Source organism: Prionailurus bengalensis, chromosome D3 (assembly GCF_016509475.1).
Source record: "Prionailurus bengalensis isolate Pbe53 chromosome D3, Fcat_Pben_1.1_paternal_pri, whole genome shotgun sequence".
In the NCBI taxonomy this organism is placed as follows: Eukaryota; Metazoa; Chordata; class Mammalia; order Carnivora; family Felidae; genus Prionailurus; species Prionailurus bengalensis.
The window spans coordinates 16,755,074-16,778,309 of NC_057356.1; the positions used below are offsets into that span (position 1 = coordinate 16,755,074).

Genomic DNA, 23,236 nt, shown 5'->3' on the forward strand with positions numbered 1-23,236 from the left:
ACCCAGGCAATCTAGCTCAGATTCCATGCTCATCCTGCCTCCAGGGTCTCAGAACTTTTATTTTACCTAAGAGGTGGTCTAATTCACCAGATACTGGATCTCAAAAAGCTGGGCCAGACTCCTCTGTACAAAGGTAGCCCAGTCAGGAATGGAATCTGAGGAGCCCAATGGGAGCTAGCCAAGTATCCTATTCATCTCGTGGGGTGACCAAGGATCTGGGGAACCGAGAGAAGGCTTAAGGTTAGGTCTTTTGAGTCCTCCCCAAAGATTTAATCCATTTTTGTGATAGTTTCTCCTGGACTACACTACCTTAAAGGTAAAATAAACAAGAGCTCCTGTAGGTAGTTTAGTGTGTGGCTCTACAGGTCAGCTGCCTGGGAGGGAGGAAACCTCCATCACCTCTTTGTACCTGTGTTTCCTATTTGCACCATACTCCTGCTCTGAGGGCTATTCAAGCGCTGACTTGTCAGTTTTCTCCAAAGATGAGTTTTCAGAGAAGTGGAGAATGAGATAAGAAACCCTAGTGCAGGACTTCAGAGGTGCCTTGAGACGTTTACATGTCTGTGGGAGCAAGCTAGTCCAGATCCTTGCAAATTATGGAGGGAAAAAGTGGGACCAGGAGGGCGGACACTCTAAAAGTTAACCCTGTGGGGTCTGACCTTGGGGGCTGGGCAAGGAATTATGGTGCATTTCCATATCCCCCATGGATCCTCTCGATTTTGGTATCTCATTGCATTCCTTTATCTCTGTTCTAGCTAAATAATTGAGCTGTGGGTAGTTCAAAGTCTGCAATTCTCATTCAGGACCCTGGGTGTTTTTGTTCACTGCTGCACAAAGTTCATTGCCTGGCACGTAGTAGGTAGGGTTGTTAGGTAAAATGCAAAAAGCCCAGTTAAAATTGGATTTTAAACAAAATATGAATTATTTTTTCATAGTATGTCCCATTTGTTTACCTGAAATTCAAAGTTAATTGGGCTTCCTGTATTTTACCTGCTACATCTGCCAACCATACTAGTAGGGTCTCAAAAAATATTTGTGGAATTTGCCCTGGCCCTGCCCTAAACTTGCAGTGTGACCTTTTGGCCAACACTGAGTCCCTCTCTGGGCCTCAGTTTATCTGTCTGAAGAGTGGGGGTTTGGACAGTGACCACAGCGCAGAGATCGCCAATGTAGGAAAGCGCTGGGTGAAATGCCAAAGAGCAGAAAGGGAGCTCGAGTCACGCGTACACCTACAGGCTGGGTACCACGCGCGACTCCGCTCACCGGGGTTGGGGAACTCCCGGTCCCGCCCCTGAGTCGCTGGGACGGACCCAGGCTGTCGCCAAGGATACCTGGGTAGCCAGGAGCCCCTCCCCCACAAGGCCACGCATTTCCGCTGCGTTGGAGTCTTCTGATTGGACGGCTGTCTGGACGCTACCACCAGCCCAGAGCTCGCTAAGGGGTGGGGGCGGGGTCTTGTCCCCGTGGGGCTCTCTCCCTGAAGACCTGTGCTAGCAACCTGTCTAGGAGAGGATGGGTTTTTTGCCTCACACAGAGAAAAAGACTGAGGCTCGGGTCGAAAGAGTTTCCATTGCTTCTCCTACTAGAGCTTATGTTCATGCCTCTCCCTGAGAAAAGAGGGGGCGGGAAAGTGGGCAACGCACCCCTACCCGGAGCCTATTCGGTCCCAGGATTTGGAGCACCGGAAGTGTTGGCGACGTGTCAGTGCGCCCTACTCTAAACCTTCCCTCCCAGGCCACCTTTCCTATTCAGCTGCAGGATTCCGGGGCCGCCTGGGCGCTGCACCCCGCCACTTCCGCATTGAACCGCCGCTTCAACCGAACTCCCCACCTCTGCGCGCGCTCCCTCTCGAGCCTGTTGGTTGGGCTGGCTCCTGGGAGTAGCCACGCCCTTTCCCCCGCCCGGAAGCCAATGGACGGGCGTCTCCCGGCTGGGCGATGGGTAATTAATGAGGGCCGGGCGCTGATTGGCTGTAGGGTCGTGGGGGGCTGGGCGGCGGGGTAGGTTGTTCCTGAGGTGGGAGGCGGCACCCGTGGCTGAGAAGGAGGCCTGAGAGCGACATGTCCCCGGCGACTGAAGCAGAGCGGCCCGTGGCGCTGTTTTTCTGAGCCCTGGGCGGCCTGGCGGCCGACTGAGGACGAGGGTCGGCGGAGGCTGCCCCCGCTGTGGTGGCCGCCATGCTGGAGGCCCGGGCGGTTGAGGGAGCCGGCGTGGCGCTCCTGCAACTGCTATTGCTGCTGCTACTGCCGCCGGCGCTCCGGGGGCCGGGGCTCGGCGTGGTCTGCTCGGCGGGGGCCGGGCTGCCCGAGAGCGTCATTTGGGCCGTCAACGCGGGCGGCGAGGCGCATGTGGACGTGCACGGGATCCACTTCCGCAAGGACCCTTTGGAAGGTCGGGTGGGCCGAGGTGAGAGCCCCTCAGCCGAGCCGTGGGATCCGGGGCCTGCCGTGCTGGGCGCAGTCGACCGAGGGCTGCGGGCTCTGAGCCCCTTCCTCGACCCTGGGGCCACGTCTCCGGAGCCAAGTCTGTCTCTGCGGTTTCCTCAGGGACCCGGTCAGAGCTCAGAGCCTGGCGCGGTCTCGAAGCTACGAAGAGAGATTGAGGCAGAGTTGGCGAGAAGTTATATTTGGACCTCACATCCTGCATTTTCTTAACCCCTCTCTTCCAGCCGATCTGGGAAACTAAAGACGAGGGCGGCTTGTTGCCACCTCGAGGCCTCACGGGTGGTAGGTTATCAGTGTCCCAGGCCTGGGTGGTTTTGCTGTGCTGTAGTACGACCGTTCCTGCTAGATTCTTGCCATCCCAGAAATCGGCCGCTTTCCTTACCCCATCTGCAGGAGCGGGGCTTGATTCTTAGCCGGAATAGAAAGGAATCTTCGAAGACGATGAGCCAGGAAAGTTTGATTGTAGCCTCCTCCTGCTCCCCCCTTTAGAGTGAGGACTATGTGTGCTCAAAAGTAGAAGCTGAGGCCACCCCAGAGGGTGGTTGTACTGAAGCCATCCTGCACGTGAGGCTGGTGGAGTGTCAACTGGGTCAGCCAGTGGAACCATCGGAGTATTCTATCCGAGAGTACGTGTAGAGCGTGTAGCGCCTACCCTAAGAAGTCTTGAGGGGTAGGATTCCAGTGTATGGGGAAAATGATTCTGACTTAACTGACCAGCAACAGTAGTTTTCACAGAGCTGCGCAGTTCTCAAAGTTAGTGTAAGAATGGCGGGGTGGGGGTGGGGGTGGGGGGGAGCTGGCTAAAAATGCAGATTCCAGACCTAATAGATTAAACCCACGTTTCTGCACCAGGGGCTTCTGATGTTGGGCATCCTCAGACCAGACTTTGGGAAAATCTGCTCTAGACTCTTTTCTTCTGTTAAGTGGGATTGGACAACAGGTTTAAGAGGGAAGTTCCTTATTTCGTGTGTTGGAAGGAGATTTATGTTGTATGCTGGGTTCGGAGGCTGCCAAATTGGCAGTGTGCCATCTCCAGAAAGCTAAGAGACAGACTTTCTCTCATTCTTTCCACGATGCCCAGATTTGGCTCTTGCCTTTACGAAAGGGTTTAACTTCGTTCTTCCAAGTTCATTGCAGTGTCCCGGAGTTTGTTGTATTCGAGGGTTTATTGCTTCCATACGTGTGAGGATGTTGGGACACAGGGCCGTTTTCTGAAGTTCTGTGTTTGTCTTGGAATTTACTCGGCCCTGGCATGTAGGTCTCAGTGGCCTGGGTTCAGCTGAGTCAGGGCCCCGGTCTTTAGCAGCTGTAACAGCAGCGAAAGCCAGACTTCACATAAGCACGAGGTCACTGCTGTCTCCATCCTGGACCCTTCCTCTTTCTTCATGGGTGTGGGCAGGGAGGAAGGAGCTCTTGAGGAAACTAGACCGTTTGTGGACTTTGCCTCTTGAGATAGGAATGGTGAGGACGCGTGCAGATGGTTTCTTTCACTTGACAGATACCAGGCTTTACATATTACATGAATCCTATTAGGTTTATTGTGCAGAGGAAAAAGCTAAGACCATGCAGGTTCAGTTCCCAGTTCAGAAATCCTGGTTTTAATTTGCTGGTGCAGGTGATTTGCAGGGGGAGGTGTGGTGCTGGTCAGCAGTCAGCCAGGCTCTCTGTCCTTGGGTTATTGGCTCATGGTTGCAATTTCTTTGGAGGGGTTTATTGTAGCAGGTAAAATTACAAGAGACCTACCAAAGCTCGTGTGTACTGGAATCCTGTCTTGGACCCCAGCCTTTGGGGTGCTCTATAAACAGAGGTTCCCTGCTCCACTCTGTCAGAGTGTAACAGACAGGGGCCATGAATTGTAGCGGTAGGAAGGGGTGGATGGAGAGTGGAGGCTGGTTGTCAACTGTGGCTTGGACCAGCCAGTTGCATCATTGCACTTACTGGGTTCCTGACTGAGAGTAGCATTTTGGTGGCCTTAGATCTGGGTCTTAGATTCGATTCAGCTTCCATTCTCCGGAGGCATCTCTGTAGTTTCTGTGCTAAGGAGTCGGTGCCACCAAGGGAAGTGTAGCTGTTCACTCTGCCTTCCCTTCCCTGGCACTGTTTGGGTGGGATGTGCCAGGTATTTGGAGACCCTTGCTCCATGCAGCTATTACACTAATTGCAGTAGGAGCTGTATGTCTAATTTCTTTTGCCACATGCCGGCGATATTGTTTCCAGCATTGGTTCGTTTTATGTTGAATGGATTTAGGCATTTGTTGCCAAGTTAATCCAGATAAGGGTTTGGCCTGCTTTTGAACTTGATGTTTCTCTATAGTGTCTTTGTAGTTCAGCATTCTTGTAACCGTGAGTGGCTTAGGGCACCTAGTGGCTTTTGCTTTCAAAGGCACTTCATAATGTTTATTGAATTTCTTTTCTGCCTTGAGGGTAGCTAGTGCTCACAGGAGATCCTCATAGCCCGGGAAAGGCTTTTTCAACTTGTGGTCTTCACCAGATGGAAATACCACTATAGAGTGCTCAACTTGGGGCTTTGGCATGCTGCAAATTCCAGGTTCTTGCTCATTCTGGGTTCCTCCTGACTCAGGAGGAAAAGGCCTGGTTATTTGGCCTGAGGGCCCAGGACTTGGCCTGGTTTTAGGAGAGGCTATTTCCTCTTCATAGAAAGATATCTGCCAATCATTTGTATGACCTTGAAGAACAGGCTTTACCTCTCTGGGCCTTGTTTTCCTTTGTACTATAACTTCTCGTGCTCTAGAAATCAGTGACCTGAGTCTGAAAACTCTCTTGCCCAGAGTGGGTTTAAGTGCCTCTGTCTTTCTCTGTTCTTGATAACCTTTCACATGAAGTTACAAGTACGGCAGAACATGGTTCCAGAGGGGAAAAAAAGGTGGCTAAGGGCCTGAACCTATTAGATTACTAATTCTGCAGGCCTAAGGAAGACCCTTTTCTGGGCAACCTTCCTTTTGGCTGGGGAGGGATTTGGCTCTGGGGAGATTAGAGCATGAAAGACGCTGAGGGTCACTGCTGTGTCTGATTTGCTGAAGGCTGTGGGATTTGTTTAGAATTTTCTCTGCATACTTTCGCCTAAGAGGCCGGCTTCATCTGCAGGCCCTCTAAGTAGCAGAAGTTCACAGGTAGAGAACTTAGGTAGGCCGTATCCCCATTTTACAGGTGAAGAAACACCTAGAGATAATAATCTGTTCCAAATCATGTAGTAGTTTGCAGAGCCAGGGTTCAAATCCAGGCCTGTCTTACTCTCAAACTGGAGCTGAATTTTTTAAGTCGCCTGGCTCCTCTATTGTCCTGAACTAAGTAAGAAACAGCAGACATAATGTAGGCCCTTTGGCCCTTCCTTTTTGATGAACCGAATCCTCAAGGTTCCCCGCCTCAGTGCATTCAGAATAATTCTTTATGGACTCGCCTTGCGTGAGAAGGAAGTGACTGAGAAGAATAAGCTAGCGGTCAGGTGGGAGGCCTAACCTCGGGGTGGCAAGGGTGGGGTGGCAAGGGTGGAGTGCCACAGCAGCTCTGCAGTGGTGGTCTCGTGTAGGACAGCTTCCAGCTCATTCTGGCTTTTTCACTGCTGTGGTTCCTCACCGCAGTTTTCCAATTTTTTATTACTTCCATTTCCACTTGGTCCATTCCCTAAACTCCTGGGAGTGGAGGCATCTTTTTTTTTTTTCTTTTTTTTGGTGCTTATTGTGTGCATATGCTTGCCTGGGTGGCAAACCTTTATGTCTGTCTGTGTCTCTATGAGGCACTGTATTAAGCTGTTTACACATCTCCCTACATGCAACCTGTGGGATAGGTGTTATCCCCATTTTATAGGTGAGAAGACAAATCGTTCCACACCACATGGTAGGCGGCGGAGCCAGGATTCAAATCCAGGCCTGTCTTACTCTCAAACTGGGGCTGAATTTTTCAAATAGCCTGGTGCCTCCATTGTCCCGAACTAAGAAGCAGCAGACATAATGTAGGCCCTTTGGCCGCCTTCCTTTCTGGTTAACTGTCTGAGCTGTATTGTGCCAACTTCAGCAGTGTGCTGACTGTGTACACGTCACTGTATTTTAGAGAGATCTGTTTAGCTGTGAATACCTAAAGTCTAAAGGGGAAAGAAAGAAACCCTTTTTACTGCTGCATCACTTGGGACTTGGACAAATGCAACTTTGCATGTGGCAGATCTCCTGGGAAAGCCACTTGGGCTTTACAGGAAAAATATTTAAAGGTAATTCCAAGGTTGTTAAGTAGTTTTTATTCACATGGCTGAGTTTTGTGAGTTGTGAGACTGCGGCTCTTACAGATTACATTACTGTCAGTTTCTCACTTTTTCCGCTCACGAGAAAGAAAGAAAAAAGATTCCCCACACATGTACAAAATTTCCTGTGTGTGTAAAAAGCAAATGTAGTTAATGTTCCAAATTTGTAAGGATCATGGTCCTCCTGGAAGGAGGGAATTCTTAGAGCTCAAGTGGAAGAGAAATAGCAGTCTTTTAATCTTCATGGTATAAGGGTTTGAGCCTGGGAAAGAGCTGAGGCGTGTTGGCAGTCCGTCCTTTGTAGTGCTACTTGGCCACCCTTTGATTTCTTGAGAAGAAATAAAAAGAAAAAAGCCTGAAGACAGAAGCGCAATGAGTTTCCTGTTGCATTGTCTCATCAGGTCCATCTGATGTCACGGCTAACTGTTCACTTACAGGAACTGTTAACAGTTATGTTTATTTTTTTGAGGGCTTGACCTTAGCCACTGGCTCTTTTAGTTACTCTTTGACCTTCCTTAGAGATAAAAGATCCTGTTGGAGTTGTGATTCAGATGATAAAGCTCCAGGGATGACTGCTCTTGGACATCTCCCAAAGGATCTAGGTGCCAAATGTCTTCAGAGTCATCATGTGCGATTGGAAGGTGGTCTTGAAATCTTAATCCCAGGCTGGAGGAGAGACTAGGCGGGTGTACTGAAATCATTGCTAAATCTGCAGTTTGGAAAGTAGATTATGGAGCACTGGGAAACCTCATTGTGTTTACAGGATAAAGGAGTCAGAGAGGCTACTCTCTGAAGGAGGAAACGTAGCTATTCATCTCTGAGGCTGGAGTGCAGTCAGTGTCTAATATTTGAGGCAAGACCCCAGTTTAATTTGTTATGTGTTCGGGGGAGAAAAACATGTGTAATCTTGTCTCCTACTAAGGTTGGGGGAAGAGGGCTGGGGGCAGTAGAGGTTTTTGGCTTTTTGATACTGACTCAAGGTATGTAACTTTTTACCTTTTTTTTTTTTTTTTTTTTTTTAATGTAAGCTTTACCCTCAGTGTGGGGCATGAACACTCATGACTCTGAGGTTAAGAGTCACATGCTGTATCAACTGAGCCAGCCAGGCACCTCTAACTTTTTACTTTTACCCTGCCTTATTCCTTATCAGTGTGTGAGATGGGAAAGGTGGCTCCCCCAGGACTTGGGCATCTTAGGCCAGAGGTGCCAATAGGACCTTGGCAGATTTTTTTCCTGCGAGGATGGCTTAGCCCTATGGAAAGAATAGCATGGCTTCACTGCTGCGCAGGCACCTCCTTAGTTGCTGTTTGTTGGTTCAGCGAATCATCTTGAGTGCCTGTTTATGTGCCAGCGACTTTGTTAGGTGCTGGGGCTACATTAGGAACTTTTTGGTTCTAAACTCTTTTGGATTAACTGGGGATACGTTCAGGAGAGAGTAGGTGAGGTTGAGTTTTGTGAGTTTGTGGGAAGTAAGGTGCTTGCATGTAAAAGAAATTGGAGAGTATCACGCCCTTCTTTTTGTGACCATGTTTCTCTGGTATTTACCACCCTTGGAACTTTGTGAATGAAAATTATAAAAAGCAACTAAGCTGGTATCTTATTTGTAGTAAAGACAATGCAGAATGACTTGCCTAACATTTCCTGTTTGTTTTAGACCCTTGAGCTTTTCTGAATGAAAAAAACTCTTTGAACTTAATGGTCTTACAGAGTTCTTGGCCATCCCCCCCTGTTTTATGAGGTTTCTCTGAAGCTCCCCTCTCAGGGAGCCAGGAGCTGTAGCTTTTGCCTGTTTTCTTCCTGTCACTCTCTGCGGTTGAGGAAAGTCATTTTAACAAGCTTCTAAGAAGTTCTTCTCTGAGGGTTAGGGAGCTGTTGGGGTGATTAGTGTTTGGTTTCTTTCACTTTTTCTTCCTTAGAGCCATTAGGCTCTCTGATGCTTGCCTTTGTGTCTGGTCACTTTAAAGCCAGATGCAGAGGGGGTGGCTCCTTCCCCTGGGAGGGTTACTAGCATTGCCCCAGAAATGGCTCTGGCAGTTGTGGGGTCTCTGCAATTTTTGTGTGTCTTGCCTCTGATGTGGTGTCTCTTTGTCTTTTGTCCCCAGCCTCCGACTATGGTATGAAACTGCCAATCCTGCGTTCCAACCCCGAGGACCAGATCCTGTATCAAACAGAGCGGTACAATGAGGAGACTTTTGGCTACGAAGTGCCCATCAAGGAGGAGGGGGACTACGTGCTGGTGTTGAAATTTGCTGAGGTCTACTTTGCACAGTCCCAGCAGAAGGTGAGGCCTGGTCAGTGGGACATTGCCACTCTTGGATAGTCCCCTGCTATGGGCCAGAGAATGTAAGAGCCTCCCCAGAAGGGAGGAACAGGTGAGCTTTGAGGAGAAGCTGGATTCCTTCTGCCCCTCGAGAAGCGATGTCCCATTGCTCACAAGGCTGCACTTGCCTTGGGGGTTGGTGACAGAAGGCAATGCCAGAATCTTAGTTCTTGGCAACTAACTGATCCTGGTCGTCTTCCTTACTTGTCAGCACCTTCTTGTTTTTTAGCCTTATTCTTTTCCTGTCTCTTCTTATGAATTTCCTTCTTTCCATGTTGAGCTTTTTTTTTTTTTTTCCATGTTGAGCTTTTTGTTTATATTCTTTGTTTCCTAAGGCCAGTATGAGACCTTGACCATGAAGGAACATGGCTTTGATTTGGCTCATGTAAAGAACTCTTTACCCTTGACTATATCCAGCTCTTTCATTTTAAAAATTATTTCTGAACTTGAAGCCCAAGCAGGTACATGATGTCCAGCTGCTAAAGGGAGTATGAAGCTGATGGTTTTGACATTGTCTCTCTTTTTTTTTTTAATCGTGGAAGGTATTTGATGTGCGACTGAACGGCCATGTCGTGGTGAAAGACTTGGACATCTTTGATCGTGTTGGGCACAGCACAGCTCATGATGAAATCATCCCTATGAGCATCAGAAAGGGAAAGCTGAGTGTCCAAGGGGAGGTGTCCACCTTCACAGGGAAACTCTACATCGAGTTTGTAAAGGTAATGCTCTCCCTCTGCCTTCCCAGCTGAGGAGATGTTTAAAAGAGTGGGGGTGGGGGAATGTTTACTGCTGTGTGGTGCTGACCCTGGTTCTCCCATTTCCCAGGGGTACTATGACAATCCCAAAGTTTGTGCACTCTACATCATGGCTGGGACAGTGGATGGTAAGTGGTGTTTTTAACTTGCTTTTTTGCCTTGGTCTGAAGGATATGATTGAGGAAAGCCTTGGGGGAATAATTTAGCCATTCACTTTTGTATAAACACTTAAAGCCAAATTGTGGGGAATCCAAAGTCAGATGGATGGGGATGGAGTGCAGCATGGTGCTGACCATAGCTTTGGAGTAAGGTCTGTGTTCAGATTTTGCTGCTGCCACTTAATCAGCTGTTTGGTTTTGGACAAATTCCTTTAAGTTCACTGTAAATGGGGCTTAATAATGGTACCTACTGGTGTGCCTTGACCCTTCTAGTCTTGGAATCGCCTAAAACCTGTCCTTATTCTCTTTCTTTGACATCAATTTCCTGGGGGCAGAAAGGGAAAAGGCAAAAGAGGGAGGAGTCTTTCAGCGTTTCGGTGTGCTCTCGGGCATTGCTCAACCGCACTGGACAAAAGTCCACTTCCGAATGTCTCCTTGTCCTTGGGATCCGCCTTAGGATATATCACTTTCTCAGCATTGAGATGATCCTGGCTGCCAGCTTCCCAGGCTGATTTTTGCACAGAAAGCTGGTGTCTTAGTGACTTTTCTCTTCCATTCGGCCTCTGTACCCTTTCCCGAAACTCATCCTTAATGCAACAAGGAGCTCATCCTGTTGTCTTGATGTGTCTCAAGATGCTGGTGTTATGACATCTAGGCAGATGTCTTGCCGCAAAAACAGATTTGTAGCTTGAGTCCCTAAGGAGCAGGCAGAACAGAGGGGTGGTGTGTGCTGACAACCCAGGGCCCTGTATGTAGCTCAGCTTTTCCTCAGTTGCTGTGTGAATCAGAAGGGCACATGGGATTGTGGAGGCTGCAGAAGGGATTTGAAAAGGTTAAGTTTTGGGTGTCGAGTCATTGCCACTGTTCAGTCCAGTCCTCACGGTTCTGAAGAAGGAGAAAAGGAAGGTGATAGGAAGCCTCCCTGGGGTAGGGCTTCTACTACATTTTAGTTAAATCTAAAAAAGACTGGTGTTTACAGCCATCTGCTATTCTCTAGGCCAGGAGTTGTTTCTGCTACATCTGTTTTTTTGCTGTAGACCTTGCATAGGTCATGGCATCTCTTTATTGTGGCTCATTTATGGCTCTTAAGGGTCTCACTTAAATGGTGTGGGTCTTGGGGCACCTGGGTGGCTCAGTCGGTTGAGCATCCGACTTTGGCTCAGGTTGTGATCTCATGGTTTGTGGGTTCGTGCCTTGCGTCAAGCTCTGTGCTGACAGCTCGGAGCCTGGAACCTGCCTTGGATTCTGTGTCTCCCTCTCTGCCCCTCCCCTGCTCGCACTCTGTCTCTCTCTCTCTCTCAAAAATAAATAAACATTAAAAAAAGTTTTTTTTTTTTTTGGGGCGCCTGGGTGGCGCAGTCGGTTAAGCGTCCGACTTCAGCCAGGTCACGATCTCGCGGGCCGTGAGTTCGAGCCCCGCATCGGGCTCTGGGCTGATGGCTCGGAGCCTGGAGCCTGTTTCTGATTCTGTGTCTCCCTCTCTCTCTGCCCCTCCCCCGTTCATGCTCTGTCTCTCTCTGTCCCAAAAATAAATAAACGTTAAAAAAAAATAATAATAATAAAAAATTTTTTTTTTAAATGGTGTGGGTCTTACTTAAAAGATGTCTGCTTTCTTGTGTCAGATGTACCAAAGCTGCAGCCTCATCCAGGACTGGAGAAGAAAGAAGAGGAAGAAGAAGAAGAAGAATACGATGAAGGGTCTAATCTCAAAAGACAGACCAATAAGAATCGGGTGCAGTCAGGCCCCCGCACGCCCAACCCCTATGCCTCGGACAACAGCAGCCTCATGTTTCCCATCCTGGTGGCCTTTGGAGTCTTCATTCCAACCCTCTTCTGCCTCTGCCGGTTGTGAGAACAAATACCATCCTGAACAGGGTGAAGGGGTGTGGGAAAGAAACCGAACATGTTGGTTTTGGTTTCTGTATTTTTCACAGTGATTAACAGACAAACAAACAAACAAAACCACACACAAAAATTAAAGGAGAAAAAAAGAGGCAGAGTGGGTAGAGAGCAGCCCTTATCCACCACTGGTCCCAGCCCTGCTTCAGTCCTCGTGCTCTCTTTGTGGCTGGCCCCAGCCGTCTCTTTCCTCTCCAGGGTACTTAAGGTGAAGCAGATCCTCCATGTTCAAGGAGCCCTATCTGCACACCTAGTGGAAAGGACTCTGAACCCAGAGCAGACGTGGTTCCTTTTTTTAGGTTAGAAATTAACAGCAGGGAAATGTCATCTTATTACCTGAGAAGACCAGCGCTGGGAGTTGGGTATGTTCTGAAGTTATGTCCAGATAAGTTTTCAGATGTCCTGGGATTGAAAGTGTGTGTGCTTTGTGTATGTGTGAAGGTGTATAATTTGTATGATAAAGACGAAAACAGAAGGGGGATTAAAAAAAAAAAAAAGAAAAGAAAATTAGATACTTCCTTACTTGGAAGCCTTTCTGGTTTCAGCCCAGTGATGGTTCCACCTTAAGTGTTTGCGCTTTGTCATTGCTTGTCTCCCTGACATATGCCAGTTAGAGGACTGTCTGGTATCCAAGACGATTAGTTTATGTCAGGTCCTCAAGTTGCCTCTGACGTTACCACAACAAATCATTTTGATTTCAGTGCCTGTTGGGGACTTTGATTTCTTCTCATTTTTTTCCCCCTTTAATCTGGCCCATTTGAAATCTCTTCTCTCTCTCTCAATCATCCCGCTAAGTTATTGCCAAGAAGGGAAGGCGACCTGGGGATTTGGGGTTCCCTCTGCTTGAATGTCTTATCCTCTACCACCTCACCTTGTTGGTACCTCCCTCCCTGGATCTCTGAGCCAGCAGCCAGGAGGACCTGACCCAGCAGTTCTTTTACTGGCCCCCTTGTAGGGTCTTGCTGCCAGGGGACAGGGATGCTTTCCAGCCTGCAGCAACAGAACACTTGACCTTAAAAGTCTTTTCTGGTCTTTGGATTAGAAAAGGCTTATGTTAGCATAACTTAAGAGCCACCTCAGAGACTTGAGCCCTACTAAGTGACTGACCACTGTTTAGAGTGTCTATCTAGTATCTGATGTTCATTTATTCCCATGTCCTTCTGTGTCACAAGTCAACCAGTTTTGGTTTATGCCTAGAGCTGCCCCAAGAAATTAGACTCATTGTCTGTATCTGGCCCACTGGCGCCTCTTCCCGATCCTAGCAGTCTACCCCTTTCCTTTCATTTCCCTGTCTGAGCTGCAGTTGGGTTCTTGGTGTGACGGAGCTGAAAGATTTCTAGTCAGCCATAGTCCTGGCAGCTCTGAAGCCAGCCTTAGCATCAAGTGGCTGTCTTCAATTCCCTGGAAAAACTTGTACAGGAAATGAAGGTTCCCCGTTGCCTTTCTTTCTGGTCACTGTTATTCTTTTCCCAGTTAGAGCAACAATGAGGGAGGACCCAACCAAGCTACACAGAGTTTTGTGGATGGAAAGCAGCAGGGTTAGCTTCCGCTTGGGCTAGAGCAGCATAGAATCTCAGACCAGGCTCATCTTTTTAGAATGTGTTGAATTGTCTTTTTTTTTTTTTAATGTGTTTGAAGAGCTCCACGCATTTGAATTGCTTACGTGACAAAGTAAGTAGCTCTTGGGCTCATGGCCTGGGTTTTGGCTCTTAATGAGTTACTCTGGGCCAGCATTTAGTCCTTTGAGAGTGGGAGCCCTTTATTTTAGCTGTGACTTAGGCCTCAGTAGTAGGGGATTGAGTCAGGCATCTGGATGACTGTGGCCTGAGGCCGCAATAAGAGGAACACTTCCTGGAGTGCTTCACAAAGCTCCCTGCTTTGAAGGATGGCATCCTGTAGCCTTGGTCCGGGGCACCCCTTGCCCAGGGCAATGGACGTCCTGACTAATTGGGCTTCTGACAGTGGCTTTGGTTCCCCTTCCATCAGATCTCCTCAAAGCTGTAGGCCACTGTCAATGGAGTAGACAAGAGGAGGAAGGAGGACTCGCTGCCTCCATTTTGCCTTGTTTGTTAGTTTGCCTGGGTCTTTGAGGAAGGAGGGGTCCCGCCTACTCACCTCAACGCATCCCTTCAGTGACTCAGAGTCTCAGAAGGAAACCCTGGCTCCTGGGGCCATTTCCTAACGGTACTGTAAGCCAAGCAGCTTTGCTTCCAAGCCCACCCCTGTTTCCAAGCTCACTCCTTTCCCCTGAGCCCAGGGATAGGGATGGGCATTTTCCTCTGCTTGTGTCCGAAAGGAAGGAACATCTTTCTATGGCTCACAAAAACTAAAGGAGAAGTGAGGAAACAGGAAGAAGTATGGTGGGGGGCTGGGGTAGAGTCCCCTGGAGCCAAGTCCACCCAGCTAACAGCTGCCCGGGGCTGGTCATAGCTGGCCCATGATGCTGAACTTGAAAGCTTTTTTTTTTTGTTCGGGGAGGGGGGGGGGGGCCCTTCAAGATGATATAGGTACATGAAGTTTAGGTTAAAGGGGTGGGGTGGGGCACTCTTTATTTTTATTTTTGTATTGTGTACGTCACCAATTACTCTGTTCGTCGTTTGCTTTTTGCACTGTTTGTTCTCCTGCCTGTATTTTGAGCTAGTGCTAGGACCAGGCAGCTACGCTGTAGGGAGTCTATCTGGGGTTGGGGAGGTGATGAGGGGTGCCACTTAGCTCTGGGGAAGGGGAGGCCTGGACTCTTCTACTGGATCCGTGCACTGTCCTAGGTTTTTAGATCTCCCTGAGCCCAGCTGGCCAAAGCCAAGAGCAGACGGCCAAGATGAAACTCCTTTTGCCAGGAATGTGGCTTCGGTTCAGTTTCTGGGTGGACCACATTAAGATGTTCTGCTGGGGATAGACTGAGAGTCTTCAGTGTAGCTCTGATTTGGGTCAGGGGCCAGCTGGCCTTTTTGGGTTTCACTCACGCTGACTGAAACATCCTGCCAGGAAATAATCTGTGGCACTCATGTCCCCTAAACCAGATCCATATTTCTGTAACATCTCCACTATGGAGGAGAAGCTGCTCAGTGGATATCTTGAATTCTGGTGACTTGAAAAATGGTTATCTTCGAGTGTCAGTGGTGTTAGACTCCCGGGTGGTGGGGGTGGGGGCGGCACAGGGCCTGTAGGGTCACTACCGGCTGGTTTGAGAATGTAACCTTTTCTCTTTTTTCCACTGTTTGCCTAAGAGATACTGGCCTGAAATTGGGAGAGCACATTAGAGGTCAATTAGGCTTTGAAGAGATGGGGTGAAGTTCAAGTTAAGTTTACCTGCCCCTTTCTGTGTCTGGAAACTAATCTGGTTTTGGAATTGTGTTTTGACTTCTTTATCTTTTTAGAGAAGCTTCTGTTTTAAGGAATTTCTCTTCCTTCTTATCCTGCTTCTACTTTCTCCTGGGAAGACCTGGCCATGGCTTCTAGAATCTCAGTTGAACTTCAGAAAACAGCAGCAGTATTTTCCCTTTCCTAGCACATATACTCCTTTCTCTAGAAATTGGCTCACCTTGGGAAGACCAGGGAAAGAGTCCACGGGTTCTCTACCCTCCCTGGAGATTGGGGCAGGACCCACCCCGGTCAGCACAGTGCCTTTTCCTCTCCTGCTCTGAGCCAGGGTGGGCATTCCCTTTAGATTCAGGTCTGGGCAGGGGTCTTACAGTCCCTGCCGTGGGGCTGCTTCCCCATCCCTTTCTCCCCCTCCCCTTTGCTGGCCGGCTCTAACCTAATTCAAGTGTCTTCTTGCCTCGAGGAGCCTTAATGGCATCAAGTGGCAACATGTAATATTGTCCTCTATGCCTCTCCAAAGGACCTAGGAGAGCAGGTGAACTTTCCAAAGTGAGAGAGTAACAGATGCTCCTGTTCAAAACAAGGGGAGGAGGAGGAGATGCTTGGGCCTCCTTCTGCTGTGGCCCTGGGGGAAAGGAGCCTGGGGTAAGGCTCAGTGATAGTGCGGAAGCAGAACCAGAAACACCCGGGATCTGTTCAGAAATCTTAGAAGTCTGCTTCTCTTCTATGGAAAGATATAATTAGGGATCAAAGAGCTCTAAAAATATTGCAAAGAAGCCTTAATGTTCAAGCTTCAGAGAGATCAGAGTAATTTCTCCCGTTCTGTCCGAGCTAGGACTCTTTCTGTATTTAGACCTCTTCTGGGGCAAGAGGGCTAGATTTCCTCATTTTATTACGAGACCAGATTGGCATCAGTGGGTCAGCTGCCCAGCTAGGGCGGATTTCTTCTTTGTACGTGGGTGGCTTGCTGCCGATCTAGTTTGTCCTTCCCCAGCTGCCTTTTGGGTGGCCTGCCTTCGGCTGCCAAATCATTTTGATAAGAGCAGATATTTGGGGACTGGCTGGACTGGCAGAAAAAGAGCAGGATGGATCTCTTGGGACAGTCCCCTCCCACCCCCCACCCCCTCCAGGATCATAAAGACAAGGAGCCAGGATTGTGCCGGCAGCCAGGGAAACAGTAGTCCTGTTAGAGTTGGCAGGGAGGGCCCTGGCACCTCTCACATCCAGGCAGTCTTGTGAGGTGGGGGCACACAGCACCAGGAGAAGCAGAACTTCGTTCTCACCTCTATTTTGAGCTTCAGTGCTTTATTTCAGTATGAGGGAAAACAACAACAAACTGAAGTGTGCTTTCCGTCCTTTGAAAGGACAACTGTCAGGAAAGGAGAGCCGAGTTGCCAGGTGGGAGGGGAGAATTGGCAGGGAGAGTCTTTACGGCAAAACCAGGAATGAGGCGTTCTTGACTCCTCTTCCCTGGCGTGTTACGATCCAGGGAATGAAAAGAAATTTGACCCTGGATTAGTTCCCTCTTTGGATCCTCCTTCCACCATGTTCTCACACACTAGGACCAGCTGCCCATTCTGAGCTCAGAGCAGCCTCTTCAACAATTATTGGCCTAACCTGGCTTGTCAGGAAACCACCCCTGCCTCCCTCCCCCCCCCCCCCCCCATTGGGCCTGGCTGCTCTGTTCTATACCAAGTACTGGAGAAGAGTGGCAAGTTCTTAGTAGGCCTGGTAGCTCCTAGATTCCCATCCTCTCCCTGCCGCGGCGAAACAAACTGTAGCCACAACATGCATTTACAGCAGCACAGTGAGATGTGATTGAGGGGCTTTGAACCTGGCTGGCCCGGGAAAGCAGTGGGGGGTGGATAGAGCTGTCTTTCCTTCTGGGCTGTCTCCATCTGTCCCTACCCCTGACATGCCCCATCCTACTCCCACCAAAAAGTAAAAAATCAGGATGTTTTTCACTGTCCATTGCTTTGTGTTTTAATAAACAATTTGCAGTGACACTGTTGAGATTGAGTTTGAACTTGATTGCGAAGAGGTGAAGTGATTGGGTGGGAAAAGGGAGACATGGGGGCTCACTTAGCTGCAAAGGGCTCTCCTGGGACAAGACCAGCAGCTTTTGTCCATTTTAGCCTCGTGTCTCTTGCTTTTGTTTTCGCCGGGATGTTTGGTTAAGAGAATGAAGTTCTGTAAAACTGCCTGGCCATTTCAGCCAGCAGTGCATTCAAGGAAAAATAAACAGTTGTTTTGTTTTGTTTCCACTTTCACTGGAATGCCAGGCCATGACTCGACTCTCCCTCCCAATGCACATCTTTCCCTCAGCTTCCACGACAGCCTGTGGACAGACCGAGCCCTGGGATGATTTTCTCTGCTTTCTCCTTTTCAGGTGTGTTGTCAGTGTTGAGTATACATTGGGAAGGATGTATATGCAGAAAGAGCAGGAAGGATTTCTTTCCCCTGTAATGAATCTACCTTGTTCACAGCTGAGGAGCATGAAACTCAAAAAACTTCATTTACCCCAGGCTAGTCAGTAAACAGTGAAGCCAGGTTTCAAATTCAGTCTATCTGCTTGCAAAGCCCCTGTTCTCTCTAAGCTATAAGGATACTTGTGGATATCCCTTAATGGAGCCCTTGAAATGGATGAGGCACAATGCCAAGCACTTTTACAGAAGTTATTTCTGTTTCATCTTCAACAAAACAGTTGGTATTAGCCTTACATAGGTGAAGTGACTTGCCCAAGGCCATAGAGCCAGCCTAGACAGAGCTAGGACTTTACACCAGGATTCTGGCTCATCATTACTCTCTGTTACTCTGATTACCTTTCCTTTCCCCACCATGCTATGTGACTGGCTCCAGACTCCAGAACCTACCTGCTGTATTTCTCCAGCAAGAATGGAGGCTGCTGGTACCAGGAGAGTTTGGCCTACTTCCCTCAGTTATCCCTTAAAGGGCAGAATTCATTGCTCAGCTCCAAGAATGAGGCCAGTGTTGATGGCGTCTGTTCTCAGGGCCCAAATAAACCAGGAGGCCCACAGAGCCTCTTTCTTAGCTCGAGCCCACCCATAACTGGAGTTCTTTACTAATTCAGACCTAGCTGTTACTATTTCAAGTAGCTTTCCGCGAGCTGCCAAATGGGGGAAGAGACCTGAAGAAGCCTTGCTCTAGGGAGTTGCAGGGAGGAAAACTGACAGAAGATCTTGGGCCAAGTGCTGGGGGTTGGGTGAAACCGCTCCTTGGGTCCAGATCTTAATCTCGCGAAGGAAATCAGGCTCCCGGTTGGCTGGAGCCGGTGTGTCGGACCTTTCTCCATACTTGGTACCCCGCCCCCCCCTCCATCCCGTATAGAGGAAGAGAGAGGAGTTTTCTCCACATTTACTGGAAAGCTCGTTGGTATTAGCAGTGGTGAGGGGTCAAGGCAGAGAGGACGTGGAGCAGGGAGGTTCTGCAGTGGGATTGCCTCTGTTCTCTGACAGCCTGAGGTGGTAGGCACCTCACTGCAGGACTCTGGCCCTAGAGTCTTAGTTTTGTTTGTTGCCACCCACTTATATGTTAGTAAAAAATAACCCCACTTGCTCTTTTGGCTTGGCCTTGTGCTAAGACTTACTGTCCTGGGTCTCCTTGCCACTGCCACTGGAATCCATGTGTGGCTTCCTCAAGCCTGGTCCCCAGCTCATTTCCCCTCAGCTCTCTTCAGTCACCATGCTCTCCCATCCAGCTCCACCTCTTCTCCCCATCTGGTGTGCCTGTCCTCTGCTGAGGGGTCCTGGAGAAAGGCCGCTGAAATATATTGGCATCGTGACCACTCACGATTCACGCCCCCTGGTACCAGCATCGTGCTTTCGTTGCTGGTTTTGATCTCTTCACTACATCCAGGGAAGATGTGTGACTAGCTTGACTTATAAAGGAGGAAACAAAGGCTCAGAGGGGATAGATGACCTGCCCGAAGTCACATAGCTGGTAAGGGACAGAGTGAGGAGTGGGACTAACCACACACTCATGCTCTTAATGCCATGATGTGCTGTTCTTTAAAAAACAAAACAAAACAAAAAACAATTAAATGAAGGTAACTGATGATGCTGGGTGATGGTTAAATGGAGGTTTATTATATCATTCCTTTTCTGAAAAAGAAAGTAACTCTTTAAGATGTAGTGATACAGGAAATACATGAGCATTTTTTTAATTTAAAGTTATATGGATGCAAAATCTGAAAACTTCTCATTCTCATACCTACTCATCTAATCCCCAGAGGAGAATATAGGTGATGGTCTGGTGGATATCTTTCCTTTTATACGTATTTTATATGTACATATATTTATATGTATACGCATATATACATATACACATATTGATACAGAATTTTTTTTTAATGTTTATTTTTGAGACAGAGAGAGACAGAGTATGAGCGGGGAGGGGCAGAGAGAGAGGGAGACACAGGATCCGAAGCAGGCTCCAGGCTCAAACCGTCTGTGCACAGAGCCCGATGTGGGGCTCGAACTCACAAGCGGTGAGATTCTGACTTGAGTGGAAGTCAGACGGTTAACTGATTGAGCCACCCAGGTGCCCCTACACAGATTTATTCTGCACATGTGCACATGTTTCTTCAGAATCCATTAGGGAATTATTGGGTCAAACATTATATGCATTTAAAGATTTGGAAGTACTGCCCTCCACAAGGCTCCATGAGTTTTCACTCACCAAGCTTGTGCTGTATGACTTGGGAATATGCGAGAAATCCCTTTTGGAAACAGGTGGGATATAAATATAAATTCTTGCTTTGTAAAAACAGCCCTCAGCCAGGGAGATGGTGACTTGGCTACTAGGGAAGTTACCAGTTCTCAGTCCCAGACCACAAGGCATGCCTGCAGTCCCAGCTTTGAGCCGCCAATTCGATGCATGCCACCTTTAGGAGGGAGTAGGAAGGAGGACTGAAGTTCCCAGTCTTTCTAGAAAAAGCCCTCTGATGTCTTGCTTACCTTGGTTGCACCAGCACCAGGCCCCACCTGCCTGGCCTGGTTTGAGTCAGACTGCCTGGCTACCCTGGGACTGCCCTGGAAAATAGCCACTGTCACACCTCTTACAGCAAAGAAAACAACCAGGAGAGGGACTTGCAGAGCTCAGAGCTGGGGTGAAAGAGTCTGGCCTGTCCATGCTGGCCTTCCCGCATCTAGCCCAGGGAAACCTTGGGTTAAAACTTGCTAATCCGGTAGCTCTGTGTTGTCCTCTTTTCTCCAAACATGGTGTTAGTTTATGTACTTTTCAAAAAACACTTTTTAAAAAAGCCTTTTGATGCACCTTAGAAAGATTGGTGAAGAGAAGTAGCGACGGATTGGAGTTTATAGCCCTTATTCTTCCTACTCCTTCCATGTATGTATGTGTGTGTGTGTGTGTGTGTGTGTGTGTGTGTGTATGAACAAAGGTTCATAGGTAGTGACCCGAGAGAGTGTATGTATGTATGTGTGTGTGTGTGTGTGTGTGTGTGTGTGTATGAACAAAGGTTCATAGGTAGTGACCCGAGAGAGTGTAGGCCCCAGCTCCAGCTCCCCATGTAGGAGTTTTTATTTAATTTTCTTTTGAACAGGAAAAAGTGATCACATGTGAAGTTGCTTTTAAATTTTAAGAGAAGATAAGGCTACTTTGGTTTAACGTTTTCCTTCCGGACAAAGATCCTAAGATGTATATTTTTTAAATATATAAGCAACCCATGATCGTATGCTGGTGACAAAATAGTGCATAAGTAGCTCTCATGTCAAAAGTGACTATATTCTCTTTTTAGTTCGTTCCTCCTAATACTGTCTCCTCCCCCGAGGGAACTACGCTTGACACTTTAGTGTATCTCAAGATCTCTTCCTTTGCAGTTACAAATGCAGATCCATAGATTCATGTCCTTTTTATTTTATTTATTTTTACTTTCTTTTTTTTAAGTTTATTATTTTGGGAGAGAGAGCGTGAGCATGCAAGCGCCAGGGGGTGAAGGACAGAGAAGCCCAAGCAGGCTCTGTGATATCAGCACAGAGCCTGTGAGGGGGCTGGAACCCATGAACTGTGAGATCATGACCTGAGCCAAAATCAAGAGTCCATGCTTAACCAATTGAGCCAGCCAGGTGTGCCCCCCCCCTTTTGTTTTTCATGTCCTTTTTATTTTAAACAAATGGGATTCTGTGCCTTGTCCCCCCTGTCTCCTCCTACCCCCAATATGTCTTTAAGCTCTCTCTATACTGGTACATATAGATGGATCTCATTCTTTTTTTTTTTTTTAAGGTTTTTTTTCCTAACGTTTATTTTTGAGAGAGAGCACACATGCCCGAGCACACTTGAGCAAGTCTATGTGCTGACAACAGAGAGCCTGATGGGGGGGGGCTGGAACTCACAAACCGTGAGATCATGGCCTGAGCTGAAACGAAGAGTCAGATGCTTAACAGACCAGCCACCCAGGGGCCTGGGATCTCATTCTTTTTAACAGCTGCATAACTTGAATGGATGCAACTGTAATTTATTGTAATTTTTCAATGTTGCAAATGGTCCTGTGGTAAACATCTTTGCACTAAACAACTCTGTGCATAAAAGGGGTAATACATTTGTTACCATCCCTAGAAAGAGAAAAGCGGGGGATCCAGGTAACTATTCTTGAGAACTCTGAGAACAAAGGTTCAGTGAGCAAGTGAGTGGGAAATGGCTGCATTCTGAGCCTCCCTCCTGGTGATTCACAATTAAGTAGCATATTAAAAGTTCTGGAAATTCTTCAGTAACCACTCACTGCTGAGTGGTTTTTTTTTATTTTTTATTTTTTTAATTTTTTTTTTTCAATGTTTATTTATTTTTGGGACAGAGAGAGACAGAGCATGAACGGGGGAGGGGCAGAGAGAGAGGGAGACACAGAATCGGAAACAGGCTCCAGGCTCTGAGCCATCAGCCCAGAGCCCGACGCGGGGCTCGAACTCACGGACCGCGAGATCGTGACCTGGCTGAAGTCGGACGCTTAACCGACTGCGCCACCCAGGCGCCCCAATGCTGAGTGGTTTTAAAAGAGTTGTTTGCAAAGGGAAGGACTTTAATTCTTTGTACACATCTATTAAAATTTTCCTGAACGGTTTGGTAAATGCCACCGTGGTAATCTCTCAAAGACAGGACAGTTTTTAGATAGGAACTTGGCCACATACTGTTCCACCAGGCTGGGCAGCTGGGGTGTAGTAAGGTTTGGATTTTGTCCAGGAATGAGGCTAGGTCTGTCAGCCCCTCCCAAGCCCCTTACATAAGGTGAGAAGGACACAGCAAAGCCTGGCATGAATTAAGTATTGAGGCTGACCATGGGGAGAAAGGTGGAGTTTCACTCTGGCCTAAGTCTGGGTAAGATGTGATACCACACTTAGCAGACACACTACATCAGTTGTAGGCCCAGGCCTCTGACACAGAAGCCTGTTGATCCAGAATCCCTAGAGAAGGAGCCAACCTGGGTGTGAGAGGATGGCCTCAACCCACCCTTCACCCACTCAACCCCCTGGCCCACCTCTTCCAATTGGTGAAGTCATGGTTAACTTCCAGGGCTCAGTGCAGATGTTGCCTCTGTGAAGCCTCTTCCCGATTGGCCAGACCACTCCTGTGTGTTCCGGTAGCATCTTTGCTCTACCTCTTTTTATTTTATTTTATTTTTTAATGTTTATTTATTTTTGGGACAGAGAGAGACAGAGCATGAACGGGGGAGGGGCAGAGAGCGAGGGAGACACAGAATCCGAAACAGGCTCCAGGCTCTGAGCCATCAGCCCTGAGCCTGACGCGGGGCTCGAACTCACGGACCGCAAGATCGTGACCTGGCTGAAGTCGGACACTTAACCGACTGCGCCACCCAGGCGCCCCATGCTCTACCTCTTTTTAGAGCAGTCGGCCATCTGGCTCCTCTTTGAGTTCATTCATACTTACTGGGTTGGTCAAGAGGAAGGGCCACATAATGAATTATGTACTTCACAGTCTGTCCCAGCAAAGGGGAAGCTCCTTCATAGTGGAGCATTCCTTCACTCACTCACTCATTATTGAGCACCTACTGTGTCAGGCATTAGCTGGACTGCCAGAATACAATAGTGAGTAAGGTG

At 48.2% G+C, this 23,236-nt stretch overlaps 1 protein-coding gene across 2 annotated transcripts; it reads left to right on the forward strand.

Annotated features, from left to right (window-relative positions):
• Window positions 1–1,667: 1,667 nt before the first annotated feature.
• Window positions 1,668–17,155, forward strand: MLEC (malectin). Of its 2 annotated transcripts, none has more exons than XM_043557786.1 (5): window positions 1,668–1,941; window positions 8,799–8,977; window positions 9,559–9,735; window positions 9,842–9,899; window positions 11,552–17,155. In XM_043557786.1, the coding sequence occupies exons 1-5, from the start codon at window positions 1,938–1,940 to the stop codon at window positions 11,779–11,781; spliced, it is 648 nt and encodes a 215-aa protein (XP_043413721.1). In that variant the 5' UTR covers window positions 1,668–1,937; the 3' UTR covers window positions 11,782–17,155. The 2 variants fall into 2 exon arrangements, with proteins under 2 accessions (XP_043413721.1, XP_043413720.1); XM_043557785.1 differs by lacking the exon at window positions 1,668–1,941 and adding an exon at window positions 1,958–2,406.
• The last annotated feature ends 6,081 nt before the right edge of the window (window positions 17,156–23,236 follow it).

Excerpts from the sequence above, each read along its gene's own strand:
- MLEC (XM_043557785.1), top strand. The coding sequence starts at position 2,178 with ATGCTGGAGGCCCGGGCGGTTGAGGGAGCCGGCGTGGCGCTCCTGCAA. Across the intron at positions 8,978-9,558 it reads TTGCACAGTCCCAGCAGAAG|GTATTTGATGTGCGACTGAA; the intron begins GTGAGGCCTGGT and ends TAATCGTGGAAG. Across the intron at positions 9,736-9,841 it reads TCTACATCGAGTTTGTAAAG|GGGTACTATGACAATCCCAA; the intron begins GTAATGCTCTCC and ends CCCATTTCCCAG.